Source organism: Furipterus horrens, unplaced genomic scaffold, assembly GCF_987537825.1.
Source record: "Furipterus horrens unplaced genomic scaffold, mFurHor1.1.pri manual_scaffold_1, whole genome shotgun sequence".
Taxonomy (NCBI): Eukaryota; Metazoa; Chordata; class Mammalia; order Chiroptera; family Furipteridae; genus Furipterus; species Furipterus horrens.
This window is the reverse complement of record NW_028327171.1, coordinates 161,256,864-161,272,160: the sequence shown is the minus strand read 5'-3', so window position 1 is coordinate 161,272,160 and position 15,297 is coordinate 161,256,864. Positions and strand designations below refer to the sequence as shown.

Genomic DNA, 15,297 nt, shown 5'->3' with positions numbered 1-15,297 from the left:
AGTGTATTTTCTGTAGAATAGTTTATCCTGTTGGGCAAGAATACTCTAAATAATCGACTCTCATTCCTTCATATGAATCCACACCAATAGGAGTCTTAAAATAAAAAAATGATGCTTATGTCTCATCCCCAGAAATATCAGTTCAGGTGGCTGGTCCAGTTTTGTTCCATGCATTGGCACTTTTAAAAAAAGCTTCTTGAGTAATTCTAAATTGTAATTCCAGCTGGGAAACATTTCATAAACTGCACATTAGTAAATGGAAAAACCAAGTCTGTATAATTTTGTCAATGTTTTATGAAGTCTTGAGATCTAAGCTTGGTTAGAATTTTTGGCAAGAAAATTATAGAAATGAATGATACTCTATGGACTTTTTAATAGTGACAATAGATGATTAGGGGCTTAAGTATGCAAATCTGTTATCTCCAGATTGTAATAATTCATAAATTTGGTTAGTAGAAAAGAAATGAGAATATTCTGAATGAAAAATACGAAGGCCCCAAGGAAGAGAAGGAAAAGTAGATCAAGAACACATAAGGAAGAAACTAAAATGAAAACAAGAAAAACAAAACAAAACAGAAGGTAGATAAGAAGGAAAAAGGATGCACAAGTTAAAATGTTAGTCAATTTTTTTTATTAATTTTTATAACTTTCCACTACCCAATACCATTTCTAGGGTTTTGGCCAATATTAAAACTAGATATTCAGCACACTCTCCTTAATCAATTTCCATTCAATGAAAAAATTTAAAGATGAATTATTATGTTTCATAAGTATCTTTACATTTATTTTTTCTGATCATTTTTACATTATAGAAATTTACCTTCTAATGGAATTTTAAAGATAGAAACAAAGACAGAACAATTAAATACAAAAACAAAAGCAAAACCTTTATTCTTTTGGCTTGATTGTAATGTGGTTTACCGTTCTTTATGGTAATAGCATTTTTCTGCATGCATTTCACCAACACACTACAAGTCAATAGCTTTAGTATAAAGAATCTACATTTAATGTTGCTTGTGAAAGAAACAAAATGTTTTGCTGTAACTGATAATATAATTTCACTACCTAGTTCTGTGGGGGAAAAAAAAACTTGGATCTCATATCATATCTGATACAGTTCTAATGCCATGTGGGTCAATAAGAATAAAATCTACCTGTATAAACAAACACTGGAAAAGACTGATGATTTACTCAATATAAAGACTAGGTAGAAACATCTGATTCAAGCAATGTCAAGAATATCAATTGATCTTTTCTTAAGCCTTTTGATGATAACGCATTACTATTTGAAAGCAAATAAACATTGGACTCAGTCTGATATTTATTTCACATTGAATTGTGTGCAAAGTTTACAGTACCAATAAAAAAAGCAGAAATCTACACTGCATCTTCGTCTTTGTTTATTTTGTGAAGTGCTTTAATTTAAAAGTGCTAGGAACAGAAACTAACAATAGTGACTGTGACATCAACCTGAAGATACTTTTAATCTCTTATTTTATGTACAAAAGGCTGAAAATAAAATGAAATTTTTACAGTATTTATAGTTTCTTAGAAAACTCTAACCATATATTCTCAACATTTAAGTGGCTTGCAACATGTTTGTACAGTTGGGCTTTTTAACCATAGAATGTTCAATCAAGATTGGAAGAATAAAAAGCAAGAAGCTCTTCTGTGCTGCAACCTATTGCTTCATGACATGAAGAATGAGGTCTTGGTAGAACAATTGGTTTCACTTTACCATTGACATATGGCTTCCCATATTAGACTTCTGAACAGTGGAAGGAGTAAGATACAGCAGCATAGATGAGATAAACATGCAGCAGTGACAGCTTCAAACTAATGGGACCAATTACATCATATTACCTGGTAAAAGCTTGCAAACTATATATACTGTGGTACATATTTGATGCAATAAATACTGTGCTTAAGTCATCATCTTTTGTTTGCTCAAACATGCACCACTGGGTAAAATTACTATTTACAAAGTGGACTTTTATTTTTAAAATTGACATACATTATGTCAACTTTACCAAGAGCAGAAAATGGCTAAACAACACTGCAGGAAAAAGCAGAATCAACTTTATAAAGTGGTGGTGGGGGACGCTTTTTGGTCAATTCAGGTTCTTAGAAATAACTGATGGAATATTTTTATTGTAAGCCAAAGGACACTTATTAAAAATGTTATAGTCATGCTGCTGGGACTCTGAATGGCTATGCAATGGTGTATGTGTATACATATATATGTACATACACGCACATATACATATATACATATATACATGTACATATAATGAATTATGTAAAAATAAAATAACTCCTTAATGCTTGTGAATTATATGGATCATTTACAGGCACATTAAAATTTTTCTGGATGAGACATCTTATAAACATGAATAGCTATTTAAGCACCTCAAAAATCTAAAAACATCCTGAAACAAGACGTAAACGCTTTCCTTTTGTGATGTGATTTATTTTCATGTGTGAATGAGAAGTGCAGCATGCCTTCATTTAAAATATATCCTTATACAAGAGAGAAATGTAAAGATTCCCTACCTTCAGTCCCTCTCCCCAAACAGAAACCCATTTACAAAAATAGTCACATATAAGAGTAAACAACCTGTGAATTAAAACAAAAAAGCGATAAATTCACAGCATACATTTTGTAAAAATATGGCAGGTGTGGCAGTTAAACATAAATAGTGGTGACAATCACTATTATCAAGTGTCACATGTTGAATTTACATAAAATTTTACTTCCCTCCCTCCTTGAAATTGGTTCCTATAGTCTGAGTAGCCATTCCGTCTCTGCTCTTCAGCAGTGTCAGCTGGTTGTGGAACAGAAACCTCCTGTCAATGCTGATTTTCTGGTTACTGAATCCCAGTTTGCTGACCAGAGGTCCCTGTCTTGTTATAGGCACTGACCTTAAGTATACATTTGTAAAAACAGTCAGTTTGGCATAGACCTCCTGTGGGAGTCCTGTTGACACTAATACATCACCATCATGGGCTGTAAACAATTAATCACAAAATGAAATATCTTTCTGTTTGTTTACTTTTTACTTTCCCTGATATCTTTCCCCTTGTCTTCCTTTTCTGATTTGTCTTTTTCAAATTTTTCTTTTTCTGGTTTGGTCACACTGTCATATGAAGGTGGAGAAGTGGTGGAAGGTGTCACATCAGTTTTCTCTGGAGTTGAATTCTCATTTAGTTTGTCAATGAGGATATCTTCTTTGATAGGTGTTCCATCACCTTTGTCTTTCTTATATATAGATGAAACCTTTTTAACTTTTTGCTTCAAGAGGTAGCGCCTATAAGCCCTCTGGATAACAATAGCAGACACTTCCTCTTGTTTGCGTTTCAAAGTGGTTGTGATGGGCTCATAGGAGACTTTGGATGGGTTCGATGCCATGAATCGTTCCTCCATCTGTATTCGAAGGGCGTCCATCTCTCCACTCTCACCCAAAACACGCTTTGTAAAGGCAAATAAAATGTCGAGGCAGTGGATCCGGTCGCCACTGACCATGGGCAGATCCATGGCAATGAGCTGGACTTTGTTCGGTTTTGCTATGAGAAGAGGAGGATCCAGGGCAGCTGCAAAATCAGAGAGCTTGGAGAACTCTATAAACTGGGTCGCATCAGGATCAAACTTCTCCCAAACCTCGTAGAACATCTCAAAGTCATCCTCACTCAGGGGCTCTGCACTTTCTTCAGTAGCAACACTGAAGTTCTCCAGGATGACAGCGATGTACATGTTCACCACAACCAGAAATGATATGATGATGTAACTGACAAAAAAGAAGATCCCAACAGATGGGTTCCCACAGTCACCCTTTACTGAACTTCCAGGGTGATCTTTCTCAGGGTCACAGTCCGGAGGCCCACTATTAAGAATAGGTGCTAGCAGTCCGTCCCAGCCAGCAGAGGTGGTAATCTGGAACAGGCAGATCATGCTGTTGCCAAAGGTTTCAAAGTTGAACATGTCATCAATTCCAACTTCCCTCTTAACATAGGCAAAGTTGGACATTCCAAAGATGGCGTAGATGAACATGACCAGGAAGAGCAGGAGGCCGATGTTAAACAACGCAGGAAGGGACATCATCAGAGCAAAGAGCAGCGTGCGGATCCCCTTTGCCCCTTTGATCAGCCGTAGGATTCGGCCAATCCTGGCAAGCCGGATCACTCGGAACAGGGTAGGGGACACAAAATATTTTTCTATCAGCTCAGCCAGAAACATGCCTGTGGAAAATGAAGAGACAACAACAAAAATAGTGTCATATTTAATAGCAGCAAGTGAAAATTTACATTGCTAAGATAAACATTAACTAGTTTCACAAAATGTGAACATGAGAATTAGGTATATGCATACATTTATACACACACACACATATATATACTAACAATCTGCAATATATATTCAGCAAAATAACTAGTATTTTTGGTGTTATAACATTAGAATCTTTTTACTAACTGAAGGTTAATTGTTGCCATTTTTCCTAGTTCAAGAAAAAACATCCATTAAAATAAATACTCAACCACTAACAGTCTAAAGATATCACAAAGTATATGGCAGTCAAGCACAGAAATGGACTTATATTTCTAATATACTAGTTCTGGTATTTGCATAAGAACTAACAGATAAAGCATGCGATTTTAGATCAGGAATGTGAGAATTTTTATTCTTCTGAGATGGCTGTGATCCATTTTACTTGGGAGGTGGTAGAATGATGTACAGGTGAGAATCGAGGCTTTGGAGACAGACATACTTGGGACTGAATCCTGGCTCTTGATTTTATAATTTCAGTTATCACTAAATGGCGTTCATCTCTTGTTTTTTGTTTGTTTGTTTGTTTTGTTTGTTTGTTTTTTGGTTAAACTTAACATTTATTAATTCTTTGTGCTAGGCACAGTACTAAGTGCACTTACTTACATAATCTCATGTAATACAACCACACTTCACAGAAATATTTCTTAGAAAACCAGGGATTGGAGAGGTGAGGTAACCTGCCATTAGTTATGGAGCTGAAAAGTGGTAGAAAGAGGCCAGCCCCAGGCCAGGTTTGTATGACCCCTGGGTCTTATCCTTAAATAATTATATTTCTATTACATAGCACTTTTGCAAGAATTAAATGAAATGGGATGTTTTCTCAAAGTTCTAATTTTACCAGAGGAAGTGTGTAAACAGTGTAATCATATTTTTCTCTTTATGTATGTGTTTTTATTCTGTAAATAGGAAGGACCTTATCATAAATCTCTTATAATTACTTCTAGTGCCTCTTTTAATGTTCCATACATAATTAATATGTATTGAAGATAATAAATCTGTTTTGAATTCCTGAACAAATGTCTACTTCTGAAGAATATTACAAACCACAGAAAACTACCTGAACTCAAAGATACCTATATGTATGTGATTATATATAAACACACATGTGCACTATTCTAATTATCAGGGAGATGTTACTTATGGACTTATTTATTGACTACTTCCAGTGATTTACATGTATATGCATGTATTAATTGTTTATTCCAACCAATACTTATCTATATGAGAGCATTATGACTGAGTACTATGTTGAAGCTGCAGTTATTCTCTTCTAAAATAAGACAAGGTGATAAATGAAAGCTAAAAAACATAAATTCTTTTTTACATATAAATTCAGGCACAGCATGCAATTAAAGAAATGATAAGCTGAAGAATGGACTGTTAGATTTTTATTTGAAATTTCTGAATGAACAAAAAGGATTGGTGAAAAACATTTTCAAAGTTTTAAATCACAAAATTTCACTACTAACTACTAACTTGCTTAACTAAGTAAAAAGCACCTCTTCTTACCTACGATAGATAGAATGACCACCACAAAATCAAAAATATTCCATCCAATGGTGAAATAGTAATAACGAAGAGAGATTAGTTTTAGTACACATTCTCCAGTGAACAGAACAATAAACACCAGATTAATCCAGTACAGAATGTTTGTCATTTCTTGGCTCTGGTCATCAGTTTCCACCATCATGGTGACCATATTCAGGCAGATGAGGATCATGATGCTGATATCGAAGACTTGTTTGGTCACAAAATCAAAGACCATTCCTTGGAATTTGTTCTGGAACAAAGAATATGTAAAACTTTATTTAGAAAGTGGGGGGAAAATCAAGTTCAACTTACCTGATTTTAACAAAGCAATAAGAAAACGCAGCTTTATAAAAACACACCATATTTGTTTATACTTGGAACAACTGTATATGTTGGAATATCTGACTCTTTCCATATGTATTAGTTTTATTCATACTGTTCATGACACCAAGTTTTATAAACTGAATTTATGTTAAGAATCACCTATTATCTTTTCAGTGTCCAAAACATCATCATGTATATGATGAATAGTCAGTAAATATTTGCTACTACAATAAATATTTGTTATCCCATGAGTTAGGGGTAGGCATCAAAACTAACTTTGAAGAACTAATAAATAAATACTTCAGATTTTTCTGTCATTTTTTCTAGTTTCTCCTTTATATTCTCTCTCAAAAAGCACAGCATCTTAAATTCCAACTTAAGGTTTATCTGAGATGATTTAAAAAATATATTTCAAAAAATGGCATTAGTGGAACAGCTGGTGAAAACTAAATAAGTTATATATTTTATTTAATGGTATTATACAAAGGCTAATTTCTTAGTTTTGATAACTGATCTGTGGTTATGTAAGATGTTAAAATAAGAAAAAGCTGGGTGAAGGTGGGGAAACCTTCTGTAAGAATAAAATTATCTTTAAAAAGTTATAGTTAACAATACAGATATTCCACCTTTGTCCTACTTATTTTGAACCTTATTCCCAAGCACTAACTGGTCTTATGTCTTGTTTATGAAATTAGGTCCTCATCTTGTAAATCAATTCTGCTAACTGGACCATGGTTTTTTTCCTTTTTGCCTGTGTCTGCTTTCCCAGATCAGTGCGTTCATAGGTCTGGATTATCCAAACTAGTGTTGTGACCTCACCACCTGTTTGTTATAGTTTTTTTTTTTTTTTTCTCTGAATACATACATATTTGGCCTGCTGGATTGGACTTAATAAATGTATCAAATTCCAGTTCCAAACTCTTCCTTCTTCCTTCTTGTTTACTGCAGTTTCCTTTTCCAAGTCTGGTTATGTTCCCTTTATTTCTACCTTTCTGATATCTTCAACCACTGTTCTATCATCTTTTAACCTTGTTTTTCTGTCTCCTCTGTCTAACAGACTTCTGCCACCTGTTCTCTGTCTGGTGAATTTTAACTCAGTTTTAAGTTTTAAGCAGTTTGTGCTCTCTGAAAACATTGTGCTTACATTTGTCATGATATTGATGACATTCTATTGTCAACAATTTGCTCTTATTCAACTTAAATTTTGTCCTCCACTTGTTTGGAGGCTCTGCAAGGACAGAGAAGTGTCATTTTACTCTCAGATACAGCACCTAGAGTGTAGTGGGGTTAAATTTGCTTAAAAGCAGAAACTTGATCTTTTTTTTTTTTTATTAGCATGTTCAATGAAAAGAATCTTAGAGTCACTGCTCACATAGTTTTCCAATGGGTCACCTCCATGTGCAACCCCAGTCCCCAGTCACTGCTGTCTCCAATTTAAATCCCAGGGTACTGAATATACCGAAAGAACCTATATACAGTAACCCTGGATGCCTTGTTCACCAAAGATTTATGTTCTACCACTTCATCTTGGCCCCTGATAATAATTAAAAATCCTTTGTCTCTCAGTTGCTCCCAGGATAGTTTCAAACTTCTCAGAAATTTCCCATCCTCTTGCTCTTTATACTTACTTCTTTTTTTGAGAACATCAAAGTCAATTGGTGTAAAGGAACTCCTCTCCTTCATTTTGCATTTCATATTATCCTAATTTCCACATAAATATCCTTTTATTCCAAATACATTGAAGGACTCAGTCCCTTTTCCTCTCTAAATCTAACCTTGACCATTCTTGAGCCATATCCTGCACATCTGTATTCTCTATTCTTTTTAAAAAAACCTTTCTCTCCAGAACTCTTGCTTTGCTTTAACCTTAATCTCTCATTCTTAAGAGACTTTACTACTTCTTCTAAATATTCATTATCTCTCAGAAACCCCTACCTCCTTTTGATTGTCAAATTCTGTAAACTAACATCTTCCAATTTTCTCTCCATTCATGTGTCTACTTCACATCCTGCATGATGCTACTATTCATTAAATTATGTAAGTCAGAAACTCATAAGACACATTTCTTGCTTCCTCCTTCACTTACTTCTCTTATTCATTGTGTAGACAAGCCTTTTAATTTCATTCATGTGGTAGCTCACAAACCTATCCACTTTTATTTATTTCCACATCACTCTGGTTTGGACTACCTATTACCGCTGAGTTAGCTCCAAAACCAGTCACAAACTCAAACTGATCAGGTCTCCTTCAACAGTTTCCCATTATTCTAAGGACAAAAAAACAACTCTTGAACAAGACCTGTGAGGCCCAGAAAAGTCTGGTTCATTCTAATATTGTCATTCTCAACATGTCTCAAATAAACCCTTGCTCTCTGTACTCCAGCCTCACTGGCCTTCCTACCTCAGGGCCTTCACATGTGTATTCTCCTTCTGCAGGTGTTTTCTCTTTCCAGTTTGCCTATTGATACCTTCTCATTTTTCTTCAATCCTCAGCTCATGTATAACTTTCCTAGTAATCAGCTCCCTCCCCCTTATCAGCTCACAGCCAAGTGTATTCTTCCTTGGATATTTCTATTGGTATGACTATCTGATTACTGTTTACTGCACCAAATAGACTATAAGTTGTTCAATATTAAATTTCAAATGCTTAACTAGTACATTCTTTTAAAAAAAGATTTTATTAATTTATTTTTAGAGAAAGGGGAAGGGAGGGAGGAAGAGGGAAAGAAACATTGATGTGTGAGAGAATCATCGTTCGTTGCTGCTCACACATCCCCAGCCAGGGGACCTAGCCCGCAACTTGGACATGTGCCCTAACCAGGAATCGAACTGGCAACCATTTATCTTGCAGGACTATGCCCAACCTACTGAACTACTGCAGTCAGGGCTTAACATAGTACATTCTTAATGAATGACCTAGTAAGATGGATTTTATTACATCATTTCCTAATTTGCCAAATAATCACCAATAATATTATGGCTAAATGCACTGATTGTTTCACATGTATCTCTGCCTTTATCCAGATAAATCTATGTGTCATTTGATATAATTAAACAGCTTCTTTTTTCTAAAATTTTCTCAATCCTATCTCTATATACACTGCCTCATTCCTTCATTGATTTACCTCTTCCTGGAATAGTGACGTGCCTGAGGGTTCATGCTCAGCACTTTGCTTTTTTTGTCTATTTTAATTATCTTTCAAAAATAAATCTATTCTTCAGAGCCCAGCTGAATTCTGTTTGACAACTTTAAGATTTTTATCTGAGTTTGACATTTCATAGGAACTAATTCTGTATTTCCAAGTACATTTACAAGATTTTCATTTATATTATTGGAACCAGTAATTTCACAAAACATCAACTGTTTTATATTCTTCATTATCTTCATGTTCTCCTTCTTTTCATATACTGCATAGCTGCCTTATTCCATTGAGTCTTCTTATTGGATCATATATCTCCCATGTTTCTGTTCTATTTGGCATGACCCCATACTATGGACACACCTTCTTGTCTGTGGCCCACTGTTATTTTGTGTCTGACATCTTATAAAAATCACTAAAATCTTTTTTTGTTCATATTACCATGCTGTTCTTTGAACCATATTGCATTTATAATGATTAAGATCAATTTCTTCAGACTTACAGTGGTTACCTTCATTCATTTAATCCAGGAAACCCTGTGTTTACTACTTACTAATTCAAATGTCACTATTCTCAACTAAAATATTTATTTTCATGACTTTGGTGTATACAATTTTCTCATACAGGGACTGTTCTCTGCTTTTATTCCCATCCATTCAAATTGTATTACTTCTCAAAGACTAGGCTCAAACTGTACATTTCTTATGTTTTATCCAATATAGCTATGTACTTTCCTGGAGTCTTTGGCAAACTTATAAACTGAACACAGGCATAGCCAGTTTTATATTGTCACTAGCTGATTCAAAGAATCTCAGTTGCTGGATAACACTGGATTGCCTTACACTATATATACCTTGAGGGAGGAGTTCTGAGACTTAATAACTGAGGTATTTATTCCTTCAGGAGTGATGAAAAAAATCAGGGACTTTCTTGATAACAATTCCTTGTAGCAACTAAACAGAACCAGCAGCAAATGACCAACACATAATTGGAATAGCCATCAAAAGTAATAAAAAGTATCATGTTATCTGACTTAGGAGCAAGATGCTAGGGGAAACTATGTGATTTTTTTTTTAATCAGAAGAAAACAAATTGAATCTAAAAAACAAACTAAGCAAACAAGAACAGAGACATAATCATGGATAAGGAGAACATTTTGATAGTTGCCAGATGGGAGGAGGTTGGGGAAAAATGGGTGAAGAGGTGAGGGAATTAAGAAGCACAAATAGGTAGTTGCAGAATAGCCACAGGGATGTAAAGTACAGTATAGGAGATGGAGTAGCCAAAGAACTTATACGCAGGATCCATAGACATGAACAATGGTGGGGGGATTACCTGAGGGAGTGGGTGGTTGCTGTGTGGAGGGGGGCAAAGGAGGAAAAATCAGGACAACTGTAATAGCATAATCAATAAAATATAATTTTAAAAAAGAAAAGAAAAAAACAAAACCTGTGACTTGTTTTGTTAATGATTCCATTCAGACTGCAGAGTTGCGCAGAAAATGGGGCATACCTGAGATGTACCAATTATCCCATTGGCCCCCACTACACTCTGAGCATGCACAATATTTCAACACTATACAAGGGGGCACCCCCCCCTCCAAAATTGGAATTATCTTCTGAAGGGCTGGTAGTACAAACTTCCCCCTCTAGGTGAGTGTTCTAGGAACTCATGTATATTAGTGTACCAGTGGGCACTGTTGTGAGAGGCTGTGTTCACCTTCAGCTTTTTTTTTGAAGACTCTTTCAATGCATTTGCCCATTTCATGATGGGTGATTTACAAGCACACCTGCCCATACCATGCTGAGTTTTCAGCAGTTTTTGACCAAAAATGGCATTACCCCCATGCCCTACCCTCCCTATTCACCTGATCTCACCCTGAGATACTTTTTTTTTGTTTCCCTGATGAAAAAAATTCTCAAAGGGAAATGTTTTGCCAATGTGAAAGAGGTGAATCAAAAAATGGCATGAGCACTAAAAGGCATCAAAATTGATGAGTTCAAAAACTGTTTTGGGCAGTGGAAAAAATGTCTTAATAGGTGTATTGCATCAAATGGAGAGTACTTTGAAGGTGACTGAAGTTTAAATATGTAAGAATATAAAATTTATAAATAAGTTTCATTTTGTGGGTCTCCCCTCATATATGGATATATTTTCTTCTCTACATTAATAGAAGATCCTCAATGACATCAAGCCTATATAATACTATTGTCATGTAAGTCTCATATTTTTATTTAGATATATTTTATATGTTTGTATATAAAATATATATTTATACATATTGCATATACAAAATACATATACTTAGGCTATTTGGTCTAGCTAGCCGCATTGCTAAGATAACTTTGCTTTGCAAATTCATAAAATACTAATATTTAACAATTTGAGCTGTGAAAGTGATAAAAGCATAGTTTTTACTGGTGATGAAAGTGTTATTCTTACAGCAGGTCGAGGTATGGGTTTCTGTGGTTTCTTTGAACCCAGTTTTTTCATTGCATTATAGTATTTCTTCTGTTCTTCTGTCATAAAGATGTCTTGACCTCCAAAGTAAAGAAATAAAAAATAAAACTTGTTAAAATCATGTTATTTACTAGCTATATAATCTACCTTAGTAAGTGTGTGAAAATTGGCCCCACATTATTTACTAATGTTGTTATTAATATCTATATAAATCATATAATCAATAAATAAATTATGCCATATTAGTCAGATCTATACTGGAAATATCAATACATGCTATCTTAATTATCAATTACTTAAAAACAGCTAAGTCTCTCAAAATAGTTTATGAATTTTATATATTTTCATTTTGGTGACTACATTTTGGAGCCAAAAAGAAACAGTATGACATGTTTACTTTACATTTTAGAGCAAAGATGAAGCTTTAGTATACTTATCTTCTTTTTCTGTTGGTTGAAGTTATCTATGATGACACCAATGAAAAGATTTAGAGTAAAGAATGAACCAAAAATAATAAAAATGACAAAATAAAGATACATGTACAGATTATCTTCATACTTGGGTTGTAATTCAACCTACAACATATAAAGAATGATAGCAATTAGACCTAATATTTGTTTCATAAAAAATTAATCAGTGAATTTTCAATTCTCGAAGCATATTTTAATCATTGGCAATAAAATTAATTTTACTCAATAAATGCCTAAATCAATGATTTTCAATTTTTCTCATCCCATGCAACACATCAACTAATTATTGAAATTCTACAGCACACACACAGAATAGCTATTTTTGCTGATCTGACCAAAAATAGGTACAATTTTGATTCATTCACACTTAACGGCTATTATTGTATTGGCTGCTGTCAATTTTTAAAGTTCAGAATCTAAGGGAAAAGATGACAGTGCCCCTGACTAAACAGTCAAGTATTGCAATTTTTAAAAATTCTGTGGCGCACTGGTTGAAACCACTGGCCTAGATTATGATTGTACTTTATAAGGAAAGATCTCAGTAGGTCATGCAAAGTAAGGATTTCCTGCTCCAAAAGAAGAGATGTCATATTAAAACTTTTAAAATGTACTCTCTCTGACTCAGCTTCCTTATCTGTAAAATGGACTTAATAAAACCTAAACCTCATATGGTAGTTGGAAGGTTAAATACAATAGCAATATAAATAAAGTACTTGAAACAGTGCTTGGGCAATAGGAATAAATAGCTAAGTATAAATGTTTGATTTCTATTACACATTTCTTCTGATAGGTATTGTGGATGTGGATATAGGTACATCAGTAGGATCTTTTCATTTTGAATATGAGTCTATTGATTCATCCTACTAAGTAGGTCTTAGGCACTGGTTCTGTATGATACCTTCTTTTGCCCACAACACTTTTGATCCAAAAAAGGTGTGATAGTTGGTCTGTCCTTTGGCTTGTAATAATTGGTCTGTGCTTTGGCTCATAATCTGTAGTTCAAGTCTCACAGGATATTGTTCTAACCAACTCAGTTAACTAGTCACAGGAGATAATGGACCTGTTGTGTCATGAAATCACTTTAAAAGGTAATGGCCAACATGATTATTTTGTTCTAATGAAATAGAGTAAAATAGGAAATATCAGAAATATAAAAAGATCTGTTCTTTGATGAGACTTTCATTTATGTGTGTGTGTAGTAGAAAGTAATTTAAATGATCTTTAAAATTTTTTAAATTAAATATAATAGATACACAAAAGTGCACAGCATGTAAGTGTAAAATGTAATACATTGTTATACAGTAAATTTCACAACCCAGGGCATTGTCAGACCTCAGAAACCCTTGGTGTATCCTTCCCAAACATAAATTGTACCATCCCAGCTAGAGGTAATCATTATGTTGACTTTTATGGTAATTATTTTCTTGTGTTCTCTTCAGAGTTAACATCGAAGTACATTTTCTTTCTTTCTTTTTTTTTTTTTTCATATTATCATAGAAAGTTCTATCGGACAGTGCTTATATAGAGTATATAGGTAAAAGTGACTTTTTGGTTTGAGTTCCTAGACTAAAAGCAAGTTTTTAAGGAAAAAAATGAATCCTATTCCATTGGAATGCATGAAAAGCAGCATTATTTCCACAAAGCTGTTCTCTGTTCTCTTTAATTTCACTTCCTTTAGCCACTTAGAATCAATTTCAGATTCCAATCGTCAGGGTCACTTTAGGTCAAGAATCAGAGGAGCAGGCACCTTCTTTTACTACACAGCCCAGAGGGTGTCAATCTCAGGGTGTTCATAAGCAATAAAGTCATCTTAGGCCAGGAGTCCTTGGACTCAGGTGGCTCTGCTGCCAGTAGTGCTTTTGTTGAACTCACTCACTTACGAGGACATCACACAACCCTTCAGTTTTTAAAATAAGATGAGATGCTGCCAGCTGATAGTGCTTTCATTGGTGTGACTTTCATGATCTAATTCTTTTGTCAACCTAAGAGAATCTGGTGTAAGACTTTCTTTAGGAAAAAGGCTGGAGGGGTGTCCAGAGATGCTAAATATTTGTCATCTTTATTTGACAGACAGGAGCAGCTTGAAATGTTTCCCCAAATTGTGTACTTCTTATGTATGTATTCTTGAACAATAAAGTTAATTGTCTACATTTGCCTAGTAGACACATTTTTTATAGATCTGTTATATTTTTAAGATTTATCCACATTGTCATGTATATTATATTTATATGTAATTTTATCACTGGATAATATTCTATTATTTGTCCATTTCTACTACTTTTGAGTTGTTTACAGTTTTTTAATTTATTTTTTTATTGTTTATTCTATTACAGTTGTCCCATTTTTTCCCTTTTTGCCCCCATCTACCCAGCCTACCTCTCTGGCCCACAGTCAATCCCTTCTCTGTAGTCCATGTCCATGAGTCATTCATACATGGGTTGTTCATACATGTTTTTTGACTAATCCCTTCCTCTTCCTTCCTCTCTCCTCCTTTCCTACAGCTATCAGTCTGTTCTATGTTTCCACATCTCTGTTTCTATTTTTCATGTTAGTTTATTTTGTTCACTAGATTCCAGTTATAAGTGAAGTCATATAGTATTTGTCTTTCACCAACTGGCTTATTTCACTCAGTGTAATAGTCTGTTTACAGTTTTTCTATAATGCAAAGAAGTTATGTTTGTTTTTGCATATAGATTCTCCTAAGTGTGTGCACAAGTTTCTGTAGGATATAGCTAAAAATATAATTGCAGGGTTAAATAACATCTTAAAATTTATTGAATAATGTGATAATTCCTAACTTTTTAAATAAATATTTATCCACTTTTTCCTTACTGGAAAGTATACAGGTTTTAGTGCGGTTTTTCCTTGGTAGCACTTGCATTGTCAAACATTTTAATATTGCTAATCAGGTAGGTGTATAGATGATATCGCATTCTGGCTTAAATTTGCATTTCTCTGTGGATTAATGAGCGTAAGAGTGAGCAACTTTTCATAATTTTAGTGGGCAATTAGATCCTATCTTTTATAAAGTGCTTGAATGCCAAGGAGTT

The 15,297-nt window shown here is 34.2% G+C and overlaps 1 protein-coding gene across 1 annotated transcript in view; it reads right to left on the bottom strand.

Moving 5' to 3' along the window:
* Positions 1 to 1,517: 1,517 nt before the first annotated feature.
* Positions 1,518 to 15,297, bottom strand: part of LOC150022148 (sodium channel protein type 2 subunit alpha) — a 112,988-nt gene continuing 99,208 nt past the window's right edge. Inside the window, exons 24-27 of the mRNA XM_090280407.1 lie at positions 12,215 to 12,352; positions 11,760 to 11,864; positions 5,834 to 6,104; positions 1,518 to 4,236 (exon numbers count right to left, since the gene is read on the bottom strand). Of these exons, the coding sequence (XP_090136533.1) occupies positions 3,050 to 4,236; positions 5,834 to 6,104; positions 11,760 to 11,864; positions 12,215 to 12,352 (1,701 nt within the window). The 3' untranslated portion in view covers positions 1,518 to 3,049. The remainder of the gene's footprint in view (positions 4,237 to 5,833; positions 6,105 to 11,759; positions 11,865 to 12,214; positions 12,353 to 15,297) is intronic.